We start from the raw sequence: 16250 nt of genomic DNA, 5'->3' as shown, positions 1-16250 counted from the left end.
ACAACGCCATTTTAAAGGAGGCCATGTCTGGTGCGTTTCGTATTGGTAACATATGTTCCACATTTGTCCATAAATAGCGCTGGTGGGGAAACAATGTTTATACTATTCGGGAGTGATAAATTTCCTTGAAACCTAAAAATGTAGGATTCGGGTGAGTGTCGTTTTTGTAGCGAAGAAAATGTGACAAGACATGAGTGATATTTACGTTCACGCAAATCTAAAAGGTCAAATGCAGGAGTTTCGTTTATAATGCAACTTACCTCCTGCATTTTACATTCCAGATGGCAAATGCAACTGAAGGTTCAGATTCAGTAGCTCACAGATTATTAACAACAGAGTTACTTCAGAGTGTCAGATTAAATGCCTTATTATTTTGTGATCCAGTTGAGTACATTTACAATCCACTAGAGTATGCATATGATGTGCATTCAGATTTTGTTCACAAGTTTTGTACATCAACAAAAAAGATATTATTTTTAGGTATGAATCCTGGGCCATGGGGAATGTCCCAAACTGGGGTAAGATACACTTGCAAAACGTTTTATACTGAAGCATGCTCTTTTTTAACCATACAGTATTCACTAACAATTATATTGTGGCTACATGTTCATTATTAAACTACACTGGTATTACTACACATACTGCTGTAAACTACCAATGTTTGCAACATTTTGTTTCTGCAAAAGCAAAAGTAAAGTTGCTTCTATATTTAATTGCCCACATCATGATGTGTGAATGTTAGTACAGCTTCACATTTTCTTAACCTCAGCACCTGATGGAGGTGACTAGTCAGCTTTACATCCTGACCACTTTACCCCCAGGAAAAGAACCTTTGGCACACTGAACAGGAGGCTGGATCAGACAGTCCAGTCCAGATGTGGAGAGGAAACACATACACTTCTGCCAGTTCTGAACTGCATTCATCAAGGCTATATAGCCTAATCACTGTACTGAGCTACCCTGAGTTAAACTCTGTTAGTGTATTGACTCTGAATCAGAATCACAAACCATGGATACAGAAATCAAGTCTCAAAGTTAAGACACAGGCAACTTGAGAGCTGAGAAAATTTACAGCAGAATGAAATCAAACATATAAGTTAACAAACACAAATACTTTTCATGTAAACATAGAAAGTCTAAAAACCATTCAGATAGCATAAGATCACCACCAGCAAGAGTAATTTACCATATTCAGGAATTTTATTATATGTATTCCATGCTGAACTTCAGCCTCTGATGAATGAATGCAGTGTAACACACACCATAACACAAAACTTTATAAACAGTTTACTGGTATTAGAATACTGTAGCACTGAACAGTTTCACTAATAATTTTAAGGACTAATATCAGCTATACTATATACAATTGCCACAATAATATTAAATGCAACTATAGAGACACAATACTTAAATTAAGTAATACTTTAGTAAAAAAAATGTTGCAGACATATGTAAATATATTGGTATATCATTGTGGCTTGATTTGAACATTGAAATATGTAGCCACAATATGATTATTTAATAAATACAGAAAAATATTGTGTTGACATTTTATATAATACATGTTTATATAGACAAATTACATATGCCTATATATACTTAAATTGCATTGTTATTGTCTTATCATAATACTTTATAACACAATAATGGATGTTACTGATGTAGGTTCCATTTGGTGAGGTGAAAATTGTACGGGAATGGTTGAGGATATCTGGTCATGTTGGGCGGCCACAAAAGGAACATCCATCCCGACAGGTGTTGGGACTTGAATGTAAACGTAGTGAAGTGAGCGGCCGGAAGTTCTGGGGTCTATTTCAGAAGCTTTGTGGTGATCCAGATACATTCTTTCAACATGCATTTGTATACAATTATTGTCCACTGGCCTTCATGACAAACAGCGGTAAAAACATCACTCCAGCAGAGCTTAAGGTGCTTAGTAAACTACATAAAGTAATGCATTACTGTTGTGTACATACCATATAACATATTTTTAACAAGACATCAGAGGCTACTTAAGTGTTGTTATCAATTTAGTGGAAGTGAAGAACACCTTATAGGCCCATCCATGTGTCACTTTTCAGCTCAAGAATGGCTGACAGATATGAGAGACAAACATGGACAAGCCCATAAGGTGTTGTTTGCTTAGCATAGGAAACACCTAATAAATATTTTCTAACCACATAAGTTACCAATAATAATAAAGAACTGAATCGAATTCAGATCTTAATATGTGGTATGTTGAATAATCTAGGTATGCAGGCTGTGATTATTAACAAGGCAATGGAAACTAATTATAATTTATAATATTATGATTTGATTGACAGGCTTCAGATCGACGATCAGTGAATAACATATGTGATGAAGCCTTGCGCGATGTTCTGCTGCTCCTGCAAGTCGAAGTAATTGTAGCCATTGGGAAGTTTGCTGAGACAAGGGCTAATTTAGCTGTTGCAGGCACAGAACTTCAAACAAAAATAAAAGTAATAACCTTACATTATTTGGCATGGTTTAATTTTGTGCAGAAAAAACCCTTCATAATACATTGATAAGAACGAAATCAAATGACACAATTTAAAGGAAGACAGGAAAAGTAAAAGCACCCAGTGCAACATACATTTATTTTGTGGGCCTGGTCTCACATCCAGAGAGTCATTCATTCAAACCCTGGTCTGTTTTGTACACTGATTAAAGCCTTTCACATCAGTTAAATGCATTACTCTGAGCAGCAATGCAATGTGTTGAAATTTCACTGTGCTCTATTCACTGAATATGTGTTGCAAAATGATTTAAAAACTAATTGTTTTCAGATGTGTCACTGACTACTATTTAATGGTCCTTATTTCAGTAAAGTACACTCTTAATTCCTTCTCTTTAAAATTTTAGAAGTAAACTGCCAATATTAATTGGTTAACAAGTACCATAAACTGGAATATTTCATATTTTGTGAAGTACAAACAAAATACATGTTTGCAACTGGATTGAAATATGTAATAAATTTAATAATATTTTCTCCTAGCTATTTTCACAGAATAATGCTTAAGTAACAGTGCACTCTTTAACAGATTGGTTCAATTCCACATCCCAGTCCTCGGAACTTTTCATCAAAAAACTGGCCAGAAGAAACAATCAAGCGCCTCCAAGAATTGGACATACTGACCATGTTGAGTTCTAATACAAATATTGTACCTATGAAACAAACATGGTAAACACCGACATCATAAAAATACATGTAGCATAGCTAATTTATTATACTTTATGTGATGCAGAATGTATTCATAATTCCTTCTCCTACTTTCAAGGAAAAATATATTTCAGTGCATAATTTCTCACTCTTCACTTTATCTTTGGATCTGAAGATAAAAAAGCTGACTAATTTACTTCATAATAAATACAAAAATTACAGACTGGCATTCAAATTATTTTACCAGGTAAGGAAACAAAGAAATTGTTTGGAGACATATGGTTCCATCTATACATCGAATTGTGCAGTTGTTAACCATCATACTCAGTTTCTAGCATGTGTAAAATAGAAATGTATTTTCCACCTACTTGATCAAGGATTTTAAAAATTTGAACAGAAAAATGAAGCACTATATATGATTACAGAGTTGTTGCATTTTCACTTCAAGAACAAAGTAAAGGGTTTTCTTAAAATTCTTTTGTATATCCAAATTTAAAACTGTGCTACTGACACTTGTTAAAATAGTAGTTCATCAAAAGTATATATGTGTAGGGTAATCAGTTCAGCTGAAAAATACATTTGTTTAATAGTGTGTGTTACAATAACAATTTCTTTATTAGGTTGGAAACTACTTATATCAAGAATGCTTATGGTAATTGAACTGCACTGTGATGTCACCAAAGTATGACCAGTGTCCTTTAAGCCGTGTACCACGTAATGAATATTTATGCATGATGGACATATGATTCCAATAACAGAAAAATTCTTTCAGTTTGTAAGGTATAAACATCCTGTTTTAAACAATATCTAGCAGAGATCTTAACACAGAAAATATGTACAAAATATGTAAAGCTGCTTCTGTGAGACGTGAAGTATGGCCTTGAGTTGTGTGGTAAAGGAGAACAAGACTGTAGCTCATATCTCACCAAACTAGCAATACAGATCAAGATAAATCATGTCACATAAATACAGAAAAGAAGGAAAGCAGTGATATATCAAATTATACTGCCAAGATAAACACATTCCACTGCTGTGGTCAAACAAGACTGGAAAACATGTGTAATAGATACTTCCTTATATCCATTTTCCTCTGTCTTTTAGTACTTTTCTACTTAGTAATGATCAGAAAGCATCTGTTATGATGGGACCACTAATGGCCCCACTGTCTATCATCCAGATGATACATGAATAAATATGGAGCTGTGGTAGAATGATAATGACAGGAAAACCAAGAACTTAAGAAAAACCTGTCCTAGTACCACTAAGTCCACTGCAAACACCAATTGATTGGCCTGAACATGAACCCTGGCCTCCACAGTGAGAAGACATGATTAACGGTCTGTGCTATACACAACATTAGCCATGTGTATGCTACATACATGGGAAGAACCAGTCATTGTCTGTAAAATGCTCTGACAGAAAGACAATAGCAAGGAAGTACTTGACACACAACATTACATGGATTATTTTCTTCATGGAATGTTGAAATTGGCATCTGTAACATCAAAATTTCTGTTCTTACTTTAACCCAGTATATTTAAATCCTTTCAATAGCCAAGCTGACCAAGTGATGGTTTTGCACTGAATTCACACACACATAAAATATTACAAAATTTCGTGACTATTAGATTAACACAGCAATTTTTTAAACTGTGTCATAATTCTATCCATGCAAAAGGCACCACATATATACTCTGAAAGGAGAAGAGTTTGCAAAGCATTACTTTAAATCAGCCTATAATTAAAACCAGTCAGATTGATGAGTTCTGGAGACACTGACAGATTTAATGGTAGTCAATACCATAAACAAAATTATGTCAAACATGTAGCTGGTTGTGCAAACCAGGGTCCCATATCCTGTTAGTAATCTTGGTTAAAAGTACTTAAAAATAAGAAACTATTTAACTTCCACAACATTTACATTTCTCATAACATCAACATTTCATATATATATATATATATATATATATATAATGGCACTCCTATGATTGCTAGCAAATGCACTGGATGCGTATCACATTGTATTATGTCATATCCATTAACAGTTAAAATACATGTTTTGAAATACCATTAGCTCTATTTGAATTACTTCATTCTGCAGTAACTGTACATGATTAATATGCTATATAAATCTAGGCAAGCACTAGAAATTATAAAGTTTAAAGTACTTACATAAATTTAGTGAAGAAACAAAACCATTTGTGAGACTTGAAGACATTAATAGAAAAGTGGATATTTGAGAAACTGTGTGAATATGTGCATTTTATTCAGCTGGCTTAAGATAGGGTCACACAATGGATTTTTGCAAAAATGTTAATGAATCTTCTGGTTTCATAAAGAGAAACAATTTTGTTAATCAGCAAAGTACCAACTTTTCAGGGAAGTTATTGTAACATGAATTTAATTATAAATTTTAAACATGGAAGTACCCCATTCTAGGAACTAATGAGTTACTTAAAATACCGACCAAAGTTTCTTGTGTTCAGTTTTACAATTTTAGCAAACTAATAACTGACTGCTATTGCAAATAAACCTTGTAACATCACTTTCAGTTCATGTGAAGAATTTTTATTGCTTTATGTTTGGAAAACAAAAACGTGGTTGTATTGTCAAAGATTTACTGTGAGTAAGTAGAGTGCAGTTAAAATGACAATGTTAGATATATTTCAAGTAAAGGAATTACAGAATAGACCATCTATCAAAAATGAACACTAACAGAAGACAATGTATCATATGTATCCTAATAAACTGATTTTGTGAGTTTAAATTCCTCCCAGAAATTATACCAATATATTTCTTCTTTTCCTATAACATTCGTCCTGCTTTTTCCTCTTTTTGGAGGTTTGCGTAATCTATTAGACATTTGGTAGGATTCCTTGGACAAGTGATCAGCCTGTCGCAAGGCCTCTACCTGTACACAGGACAGCACAACACAGAAATACGCGGACAAACGTCCATGCCTTGAGTGGGATTTGAACCCACAGTCCCAGTGTCCAAGCGGCACAAGGCCCACGCATCAGACCACGCAGCCACTGTGACCGGCAATTAAACCAATACATATATCAGAAGCAGAGTTACATCATTTAGCAGGACTCTATCACATAAGGTAGAACTGCAGAGAGGCAATAAATAAAGGACTTGTCTTCCCATCCCATCAAGCAAAGTCAGTGAACATTGCTACAACACAAGGGATTACACAATCAAACTTTCATCTTCATGAAATGTTACACTTGAGGTTTGATCCATACACCAACAAAGTTTACAACATTCATTTCACTTAAGACTTGAGGCTTTCACAGCGACTAAATGCAATAAAATCTTCTTGGGCAACAAGCCATGTCAAAATGGAATCGCTTGTTGCCCAAGAATATTTTATTTCATTTAGTCTGTTTCAGAGACACTCTGTGTATCCATCATCAGGGATGGAGACAGAGACTGCCTCTGAAACGGACTACGATTCCATTTTGACATGGCTTGTCACCCAAGAAGATTTTATTGCATTAATTTCATTATTAATGCCATTACATCCCTGGCTGTTCAACATAAAATTAATATGATTGTTGTACAGGATGATTACAAATTATCTTCACACTTTTGACAATTTATTTTAAATAATATAAACTTATCACAATAATGAAAGTTTGAGGAGACAAGGAACAAAATTCAAAGTACTTATTGCCACTTAACTGGTTTTGAATATGAGCACCACTGGTCACTCTATACACATCAAATTGATAACCAGTTTTGTTCCACACAGTGCACATTTTAAAATCATCAGGTTTACATGCCCTTCAAAATCCAACTTTGTGCATATGCGTATTAGGTACTTGAGCAGACCAGTAGTTGTTATGCAGCACAATAGCAAAAATGGCAATGCAGCTGTGAAAAGCTAGTTATGTTCTGTTTCACAAAACCACATCAGCTACAGCAGTTCAAAGGCTGTTTTAAACTAACTCTGGGATGAACCCACCATCAAAATCTATTTATGTATGGTACAAGCAGTTACATCGTCTGGTTGTCTGTGTAAAGTCAAAAGTACAAGTCCCCACACTTAATTCCACTGGATATTTTATTTTGGGGATAGCCAAAGAGTCCATCTGTACCACACAGATGCCTTAATATGTTATGCAAACACTGAATACCATACTGCAGTGTATATTTTATTTACTTTGAAGTGTTCTGCAAACTTTTTTCATTTGCAGCAGACCGTAATTTGTCAGACATGCTCACATGCCACAAAATTGTGCCTCACAAAACTATATATGACCATAAATATGTATATGTATACCCTCTTAGAATACAGGTATGGGGGGGGGGGGGGGGATGTCAAATAAAACTATCAATGATGAACCATTGTGCATATTATGAAAAATAATATATTCCCTTCTTCTAACTATGAAGTGAAAATAAAATTTTCTGGCACACCAGTCGCAGAACACTGCTATATATTAATAATATAATTCTTGCAGTTATAAAAGGAACTGCTGCATTTTATAAAATAACATGAACATTTGTTTATCCTGTGTCACCTATGCTTCACTTCAGTCATTTTATCTTTATTGTGCCTTCTTTTGAATATGTTTACCTTGCCTGCTTTCACCACACTTGGTACGTGCCCCAAAATACTAAATAGAATGCTGGCACTGTTCAAAAAATTAGGTGTTCACTGTAATGGTGGTATTATTGATAGTTTAAAATAGAAAACTATGGGGGTGGGTGGCCTGTGGTGGCTTGATGTCCATACAAAGTTTCACAAAAATATGTCATTTGGTTAAAAAGTTTGTGAGACACACATATCCATACAATATAGGCATAATCCAAAATCAAACCCTACCTCCAACCAAATAAATTGAATATTTCAAATGAACCAAGAAAGTGCATGCCAACACCAAGTCACAACTATATCTGTAAATATACTGATTCTGAAGAAATAATTTAAAAAATCACTGGAAATCAAGTGTACATAAAAAGTGCATGTCATGTACTAATATTTAAAATAACACCAAGGTGACCTATAGATGGACCTAGGGTTTGAAAGTCCTGCTCACCAGACAAGGCCTTAACTCTTTAAAGCCCAATGGTAACTATATGTACCACCTACCTTAAAATCAATAACTGTTTTATGTTGACTGACTGTATTTATGGTTTATATTTTATTCTTAGAGTAACCGGTAATTACTTTAGTAAACATCACCAATCAATTTATCATAATAATGAAGACATTTCCTTTGTAATAGATTAAATTATTAAACATTATTTAGACAGTCTGGCTACAAAGGGTTAAACATTTCTTGTTTCTCAATGCATACAAAATCTGTTGCCAAATAATTTTAAACTTACTGCAGTGTCTTATGACAATGATGTTGGCATTAAAAATAGGAAGGATTTTTTCCTTTGCATAGTATAATTTTTAAAAAACAGAGGAACTTATCAGTTGTTATTTATTAAGCAGTATTTTATTTATAAAGGCAATTTAAAGACACAGAAATGGAACTGATATAAGAAATAGATAACAGAATTCTGTAAAACCAACCACTTATTTTTCATGTTATTCTTAACAATCAGTGGGACCTTCTTTTTCTATTGGACTAAAAATATTTAAAACAAAGCATAATTTTTTAGTTGTCATTATAAAATGTGATTTATTTTTAACAAAAACCTCACCTCTTACACAAAAATGGAGCTTATAACCCTTTGCATAGTCCATGATTGTACTTTAAAAAAATCAGCAATCAAAAGAACATTAGGTACATACAAATTAAGTTCTATCACTGGCAAGTCTTACCTATCATTGTGTTATGATGGTTAGTGTACTCCTCACATACATACATTTAACAAATGAAGAAACTGAATCAGAGTATGTTAATAAAAATCATTATGGCTCACCAATTGCAAAATCAACTTGCCTCAGGGAAGTGGGCGACTGTATTTCTCATTCCCTGGGCAACTCACTCCTTAAGTATACATTAGGTAGCTAGGTAAATCACATACTACATGCAGGCCAAGGTATGGGACCACCTACCAGTTTATCAACACAGCCGACCTGCACTTTGGAATACTTATCTTATACTTTGTGTTGACTAAGCAGAAACTGTTTTATCATGTTTGGCACCCAGAAATGAAGTTGCAACAGGAGGGTAATATTTGAATTTCTAGTACCCCTAACATTTACAATAGGTAAAACATCCAAAGAAGGGTATATGATATCCATGGGTATAAATAAACTGAATAAACATAACTTTAGTTTCCTACCAGCTCAACTAAATGTTTTTCTTTTCTTTTCATTTTTACATTAAATTTCACCCAGTGTGAACACGTTAGTTTTTAGCCATCAACATGAGAGACATGTAACTACGATCCTTCAGAGACAATGCTGGATCTGGGTTAGCAGATTAAACAGAAACTGTCAACTTTCAAAATGTCTATAGCAAGAAAGTAGCCAACATTTTGGCCTGCAATGGGGTCTAGGCCATCCCTTAGTCTACCTACAGAAAATTCTGCTCACTCATATTATGTTGCCCATTAACCTTCAATAGCTGTGCATCATGACTTATAAATGTATCACAGTAGCATACCACTAAACAATTAAACATTACAGTCGAAGTTTGGCTAGCACCTGCATAGGTATTTAAACTCCCTATTCCTGTATAAGTTGTCATGTTAGCACTAAATAGTATTAAGCTATCATTTGCTATCTAGCAAGTCATTACTTATGCCATCACAATTTTAGTTCAAGTGAAAAATATATGACCATTGTGGGAGGGAATATGTTCTATAATGTGTTACCAATTGGATTTTAAAAAGATACAAAATAAGAAAGTAACATAACCACTATACAGGAGCTCAGTACCAACATATTTTGCATATATGTCCTCCTGCTGTCGACAGTCATACCTCACAACCTTACCACCATTGGTTATGATATCATTACTGTTTTGTGATTCATCATATTGTGGTAATTACTTAAATTTACTGAATATACCTTCAATAAGGAATACCTATGGCAGTTGAACATGCAATATAAATGCAAACTTGATTAATTTTTTAAAATGTACAAACATCAACAGAAAATTAAAAAGAAGGTAGCTTCTAATGGCACAGATGGTGAAGACTACATGGTACAAGTCAAAATGATTTTACTCTTCTGGGGTTGGGGTCGGGAAAAAATAGACCAACAGAGTTCTACCTCATTACAGAGGGCAAACTGCATAATGACAACAGAACTGCTTCCATTAGTGTATATTTATTTATACTAAATATGCATTTAATAATGGATAAAATTTGAAATTCATCCCTAACACAATACAATACATAATTTCAATAGATCAGTGGTTCCATTCAGAGTAACAAAGATGATTTTCTTAATATTGATAGAAATATTATCTAACATGTTTTCCTGTGACAAGAGAAGATTCAAGCTTGATCTACATGTTCTATATACATTCTACACACATGCAATGAAATAACCATTTAACTTCAACACATCCAGTGCATTTGAGTAATTATTTACCACAAACAGGAATAAAGAACTGGGGTCCATATTAACAAATTTTTGAGGGACTAACTGTAACTTTAAAATTATCAAAACAAATTATGGTGAAGACATATTAGTAATTTAGGTCAATACCAGTAAAAATGATGTGACAATTGTAACTGAACATACAAACACTCATTTAAACCTTAAATTCACTCATATTCTCATGTCTGACTGCATAAAATAATTTCCTTTCTCTGTCATGTCAACATAATCCATACCATCATGTAAGAGGATATTTTACACAAGTTTATACACAACATACTCGCCTTTTATATTCATATGTCAATACATGTAGGCTACAATAAGCACTGTTCCACATAAAATTTGCAAATGCTGGCAATTATGCTACAATCTAGATAATGTGTGTAATTTGACATATTACATTATATAATTTAATGGTTATTAAAAAACTCCATTTTTATGACTTATCAAACATGTTTTAAAACATCTATTAAAATTTCAGTTTTCTAATGATAGCATTCAACATGTACATGTAAAAAATATACAGCAATTTTAAAATGGTATGTTACAAGACTGCACACACACACACACACACCTGGAATGGAGTTTTTCAGTAACCTTAAATCAAATAGAAAGTTCAATGCTGCTAAAATTAGCCTACCCACCAACAAAGCTTATTCCACTTCTGCAATGTCTGTGTCACGAGTTCTTGACAGTTTCTTTTTATTCCCTCTCTCTCTGCCCAAACTCTCATCACTTAAATTGCTTGTAGAGGTGCATGTACTGTCACTTTCTGAATCAACTGATGATAACACTGATGATACTATGTCTCCCTTATCATATGACTGACGCAAGTAATCATTTTCAAGACGCAACTGTTCATTCTCCTTTAACAACTTATTGATTTCTTGTTGAAATACCTGCATTTTGCGAGAAGTTTCTTCATCAATTTGCATTTCTCGTTTCTCAAGATCTGTAATAATATCATTAGTCTGTTCTCTCTCTGTTATCTCTACAGCCTGTGATTTTTTCAACCTTTCCTCTAACATGTCAACTTTCTCTTCAAGCTGTATATATTCCTGAATAAGCTGAGATTTTGTCAGTTGATGCAACCTCTCTGCATGTAAATCTTCATATGCATTTGAGAATTCCTTTGTTAAGAATTCCTCCTCATCCTCTGGAGATGAATAGTAGTCTTCTTCTGAATCAACACTGAGGCTTGAATCACGCACTCGGGATGGTCTTTGAAAAACTGAAGCATCCGTTCTAAGACTATCAGAATCTGTCACTGCTTTCAACTGAACATCTAAGTCTTGCAAATCGTTATGATCCTCCATCAAGAATTGTGTGGTATTGTAAGGAGCAACGGGTTGTCCATGCGTGAACATTCGAGACCTAACTTTATTAGCTAGTTTCGATTGTTCACTACCTTCCTGCCACGACAGTTTGTTGTACGGCTTCAGTTTGCGGCGTTTTGATTTTCCACGACGCGTTCTCCTTCTTTTTCGATACCGTACGTCATATGGAATATTATTCCCGCCCTTGTTTTCATTTGTTTTCTCCATCTCGTCACCAGATGGCTGCTTATTAAATGTTTGCGCAAGACATTTTACGTCATCCCTTCCCCCAGTATCAACGGACTCCCTATTATTATCAGTAGAAAGTACATGATCCGACATGTTGACAATTTTACTTATTATACACTTTTACCATTTACCCAATTACATACCGTAACAAACTTATGAAATCTTACAACACAAATACACAACTGTATTAACTTTCTGCAGTTAATTTCCCGACGCCATTTACAAACTTGCAGGTAAGCAACGTTAAGTACAACTTCAACCACAGCACTTCGCTACTTATCGCTCGAAAATTTGGCCTCCAATTACGTGTGGCCAATCTATATATTCCACTCGATACCTTCAGATTTTCACCACCAGAGTGTGCATTGTGTGAATTCCATTGCCAACTTTAATCCTTTATTACAAAAATGCTACATAAATCAAACCTCTTTGAAAACTCATAAAAATAAAAAATTATCAGTGGAACCACGGTTCCGGAGAATCTGACGTAAATACGTCTCTGTATTTAAATTATATTTAAGCAATAAATACAATGAAAGGAAGGTAGCTGAATGTAATGTAATGATATGAAATGTAATGTCAAAATTATCTAGCCTACGACGCACTTCTTCTACAAGCGATTCACAGCACAGCTCTTTCCGCAATAACGAAAGCAGATTGTTGACGGCAGTAATGTAACACGACAATGCCGGGTAAACAGATGACGTTTCCTAGATAACATAACAATGCACGCAAGCTGACCATTGTTGTCGGTCCATATTTACACATTGTTGATATGGATCTTACACGTTTTCCTAGGTAACAACAATGCCGAGTAAACACGACGTTCCATAGGTAACCATTGTTGTCGATTTGTTGATACGGATCTTACACATTTTCGTTACACGTTTTCCTTTCACTTTTTTGCCGAATGACCCTTCCATATAGACGTATTTATGTAAAAAATACTAGAGTCCATTTATACATTTTCGACCCATGTCTAATCCATGTCCGTACCTTCACTGCACTGTACAAAAAAATACGACTTACTTTTGTCAGGGCAATGTCAGTGCCGTTATTGAGTTTAAGATTATATTATCTATTAGTGATTACGGCTTCTAGGGTATGGATAACAACGCCTCTTCTTACAGAATTAGCTGTGATATATTTGTTTTGCTTCTAGATGAGAAACAGGATTTTCGGTTCTCGAGGTGACAAGTGTGAAGTTATTTAGTAAATTACACGGCGCAACAGCCCAGAAGAGCCATCTTTCGTGAAGTTGGCTGCCCTGTGGGATGTCGCGCCGTGTAGTCTGATGCTGGCTGAGGATCAGAGGTGATTGTGTCCTCCATCAAAAGACGACGATTTCATGAAATAAGGAAAAATGGAAGGTGGAGGCCAAACACATTACTATTTCTTCAACAACTTGATGATGAGACAAAATTTATGAATATGTCACAGTATTTCAGCATTCATTCACAAAATGCAATATGGTACATACAGTTTGATGTCTGAATTGTATAAAATCAATTCCATTTCCGGGGATTCTCGCCAAAACTCAGTTTACAATATCCGATGTTATATGATAGTACAACATTCTGCAGCGGTTGTGTAAACATGGTGTATAATGATCTGTGCACATAAACGTGTTAGCATTTTCACGGTTGTTTGGTGTTCGTTGAATTCGTAGGTTATATGGAAATATCGTTCTTGGCTACGTTAAAGCATGCAACTGATACTGAAATTGCCCGAAAAACATGGGTCCCGATGTGTAACTACATCTTAACGTTTAAAATTAATTTGATAATATTAAATTATTAGACAGTGCACTGACATTCTGAACACCTAATCAGGAAATTACAGTGGTGGCGATCGATTAAGGTTGCATTAAGCATTATTTTTATACTTTTGAACTCTATGATAGTGGGCCACCCATCAATGCTTTCTAATGTGCCATAATTGGTATATTTCTTAGACTGTTTGGAATGAAGCAATACCCGACATCTCCACGCAGCGGAACAAGAGTTTCAGACTTAATTAATACACCAGTGTCTGCAATTGGACCTAATTCTGAGCTATTTCAAACAAGTTCACATCCACACAATTAATTTCTTTCATTCCTGTTTGTCATCCTACACCTTATAATAATTTCAAGTCAAATAATTCTAGTGATTATGTTGAAATTGCATCTAAATTAAATCTTGCTTATATTACATAAGTATTCCATTAAGTTACCATTGTAATCATTCAATGGCTGTAGGAACTTTTCCTGAAAGACTTCAATATTCCAAAGTATAAATCACTATATAAAAAGGGTGAAAAGTACTGCACCTCTAACTACAGACCACTTTCTCTGCTGACATTTTCTAAAATATTTGAGAAAGTTATGTGCAAGAGAATAGATAATTTCTTAAACTCATACACCCTTGTATAGGATTTTGCCAAAGCATTTTTATTAAGTCAACCATGAATTATTACTGATGAAACTTATATACTTTATGGAACTTGAGGTATAGCGAGGCAGTGGTTTAAATATTTCCTAAATAATAGAAGGCAGAAAGTAAATATTAAATTTCCCATACCAATTATAATACCTATTCAGGATGAAGCATTGTAAATCATGGAGTGCCACAAGGTTTGGTACTTGGCCCCTTACTTTTCCTCACATATATCAATGATCTGCTTGCAACTATAAACTAACCCACTATGGCAGACAATAAAACTTTATTTTAATATTTTTGTTACTATACCTAATGTGCTATCAGGCTAATGTATATAATAACTGACATTAGGGTGACATGAATAAGGACACAAAGATGGACGCATTCACAGAGAAAGTAAAAAACCTATGAAAAGGAACACAAGTTTGGCTTAAACAACAAACTTTCTGGATATGATGCATCATCTTGCTTCCATCCCCTATCTGCAGACTGAAAATAGGGACTAACTCTATCAGTTGGGCCCAATGGAATACATTTTTATGGAAACAGATTTAAGTCTCCAAAACGTTTTTTTAAAACAAATATCAAGATAATGGATAATGTCCAGAAAGTTTGTTTTATCATTACAGCATCATCACAAACCTTCAGATTTAGTTTACAAGTCTGGCTACTCATTAAGCTTTAGCTTCGATTTTAGTTCTATTAAATCAGAAAGCCTAACAATTTAGACATGAAAGAGAACTGATTTATCAGAATTAGTGCCCACAGATGAATGAACAAATTTACTTCTCCATCAGTCTTATGTTTTCACTTCATTTCAATTGGTAGGTTAACTGAAATTAAACGTAATATTTGAATAAATATTCGTATCAGTTGTTCAGAAACCAAGATAACAAGCTATATTGTTAAAAAACAAATGTAACATATTGCAAGTTATAAATTGGTGTTTCAGAGAACAATTTCATTGCTTGATGAAGTCTGCACTTCCCATTTACAAGCAAATTAATTAATATCACTTGCCCTTGAGATTTGGGATTCTCATGGTGGTAAAGATGTTGAAAATGGTCTTCTGGATTGTGAAGCTATGTAGTATTGTAAGTCATTACTGTTTGGGATAACTAAAGTCTAAACTTAGAGGTGATATATTCCTCTGAAACACTGATAGCCACCTACAAGATTACAAGGCGTATGACCTGGAAGACAATTGATACCACTTCTTCAATATCCTGTTTATACTTGTACTGAACAGGAATTATGAAAAAAGATGAATGATATCTCGTGAAGACTGACAAACACTGACCACTGATTTCAGGAAGTTTATGTTACTATGGTTGTAGGAAGAGTGCATTAGGGGATACTCAGTTGACATAAGGCAACTGTGTAGTGCCTCAGTATCATCACTGAAGTGTTGAGAAAATAAACATTACATAAAACAATAATAAAACAAATAAGTTTTTACTGCAAACCACATTATACAAGAATTCAAGTAACAACCTTCACATATTTGAGAGGCTACAGAGAGATCTCAGCACTCACTGAGCTCAACCGTAGCCAACTCCCATTTG

At 34.3% G+C, this 16250-nt stretch overlaps 2 protein-coding genes across 2 annotated transcripts; one reads left to right on the top strand and one right to left on the bottom strand.

The window, feature by feature from the left end:
- The first annotated feature begins 7 nt into the window (after positions 1–7).
- On the top strand, positions 8–5948 carry Smug (Single-strand-selective monofunctional uracil-DNA glycosylase). The gene is made up of 5 exons (XM_022070464.2): positions 8–151; positions 282–518; positions 1666–1929; positions 2325–2480; positions 3063–5948. The coding sequence occupies exons 2-5, from the start codon at positions 282–284 to the stop codon at positions 3204–3206; spliced, it is 801 nt and encodes a 266-aa protein (XP_021926156.1). The 5' UTR covers positions 8–151; the 3' UTR covers positions 3207–5948.
- A 4460-nt stretch (positions 5949–10408) lies between these two features.
- Positions 10409–12788, bottom strand: Hexim (Hexamethylene bisacetamide inducible). Its single transcript, XM_022070127.2, has one exon. It carries the CDS (start codon positions 12356–12358, stop codon positions 11354–11356), a length of 1005 nt encoding a protein of 334 aa, XP_021925819.1. The 5' UTR covers positions 12359–12788; the 3' UTR covers positions 10409–11353.
- Between the last annotated feature and the right edge of the window lie 3462 nt (positions 12789–16250).

This window comes from Zootermopsis nevadensis, unplaced genomic scaffold (genome assembly GCF_977971745.1).
Source record: "Zootermopsis nevadensis isolate Lab colony 2312 unplaced genomic scaffold, Znev_1.0 Znev_ptg000011l, whole genome shotgun sequence".
Classification (NCBI taxonomy): Eukaryota; Metazoa; Arthropoda; class Insecta; order Blattodea; family Termopsidae; genus Zootermopsis; species Zootermopsis nevadensis.
Note: the sequence above shows the minus strand (reverse complement) of the source record. Positions and strands in the feature narration are given on the sequence as shown.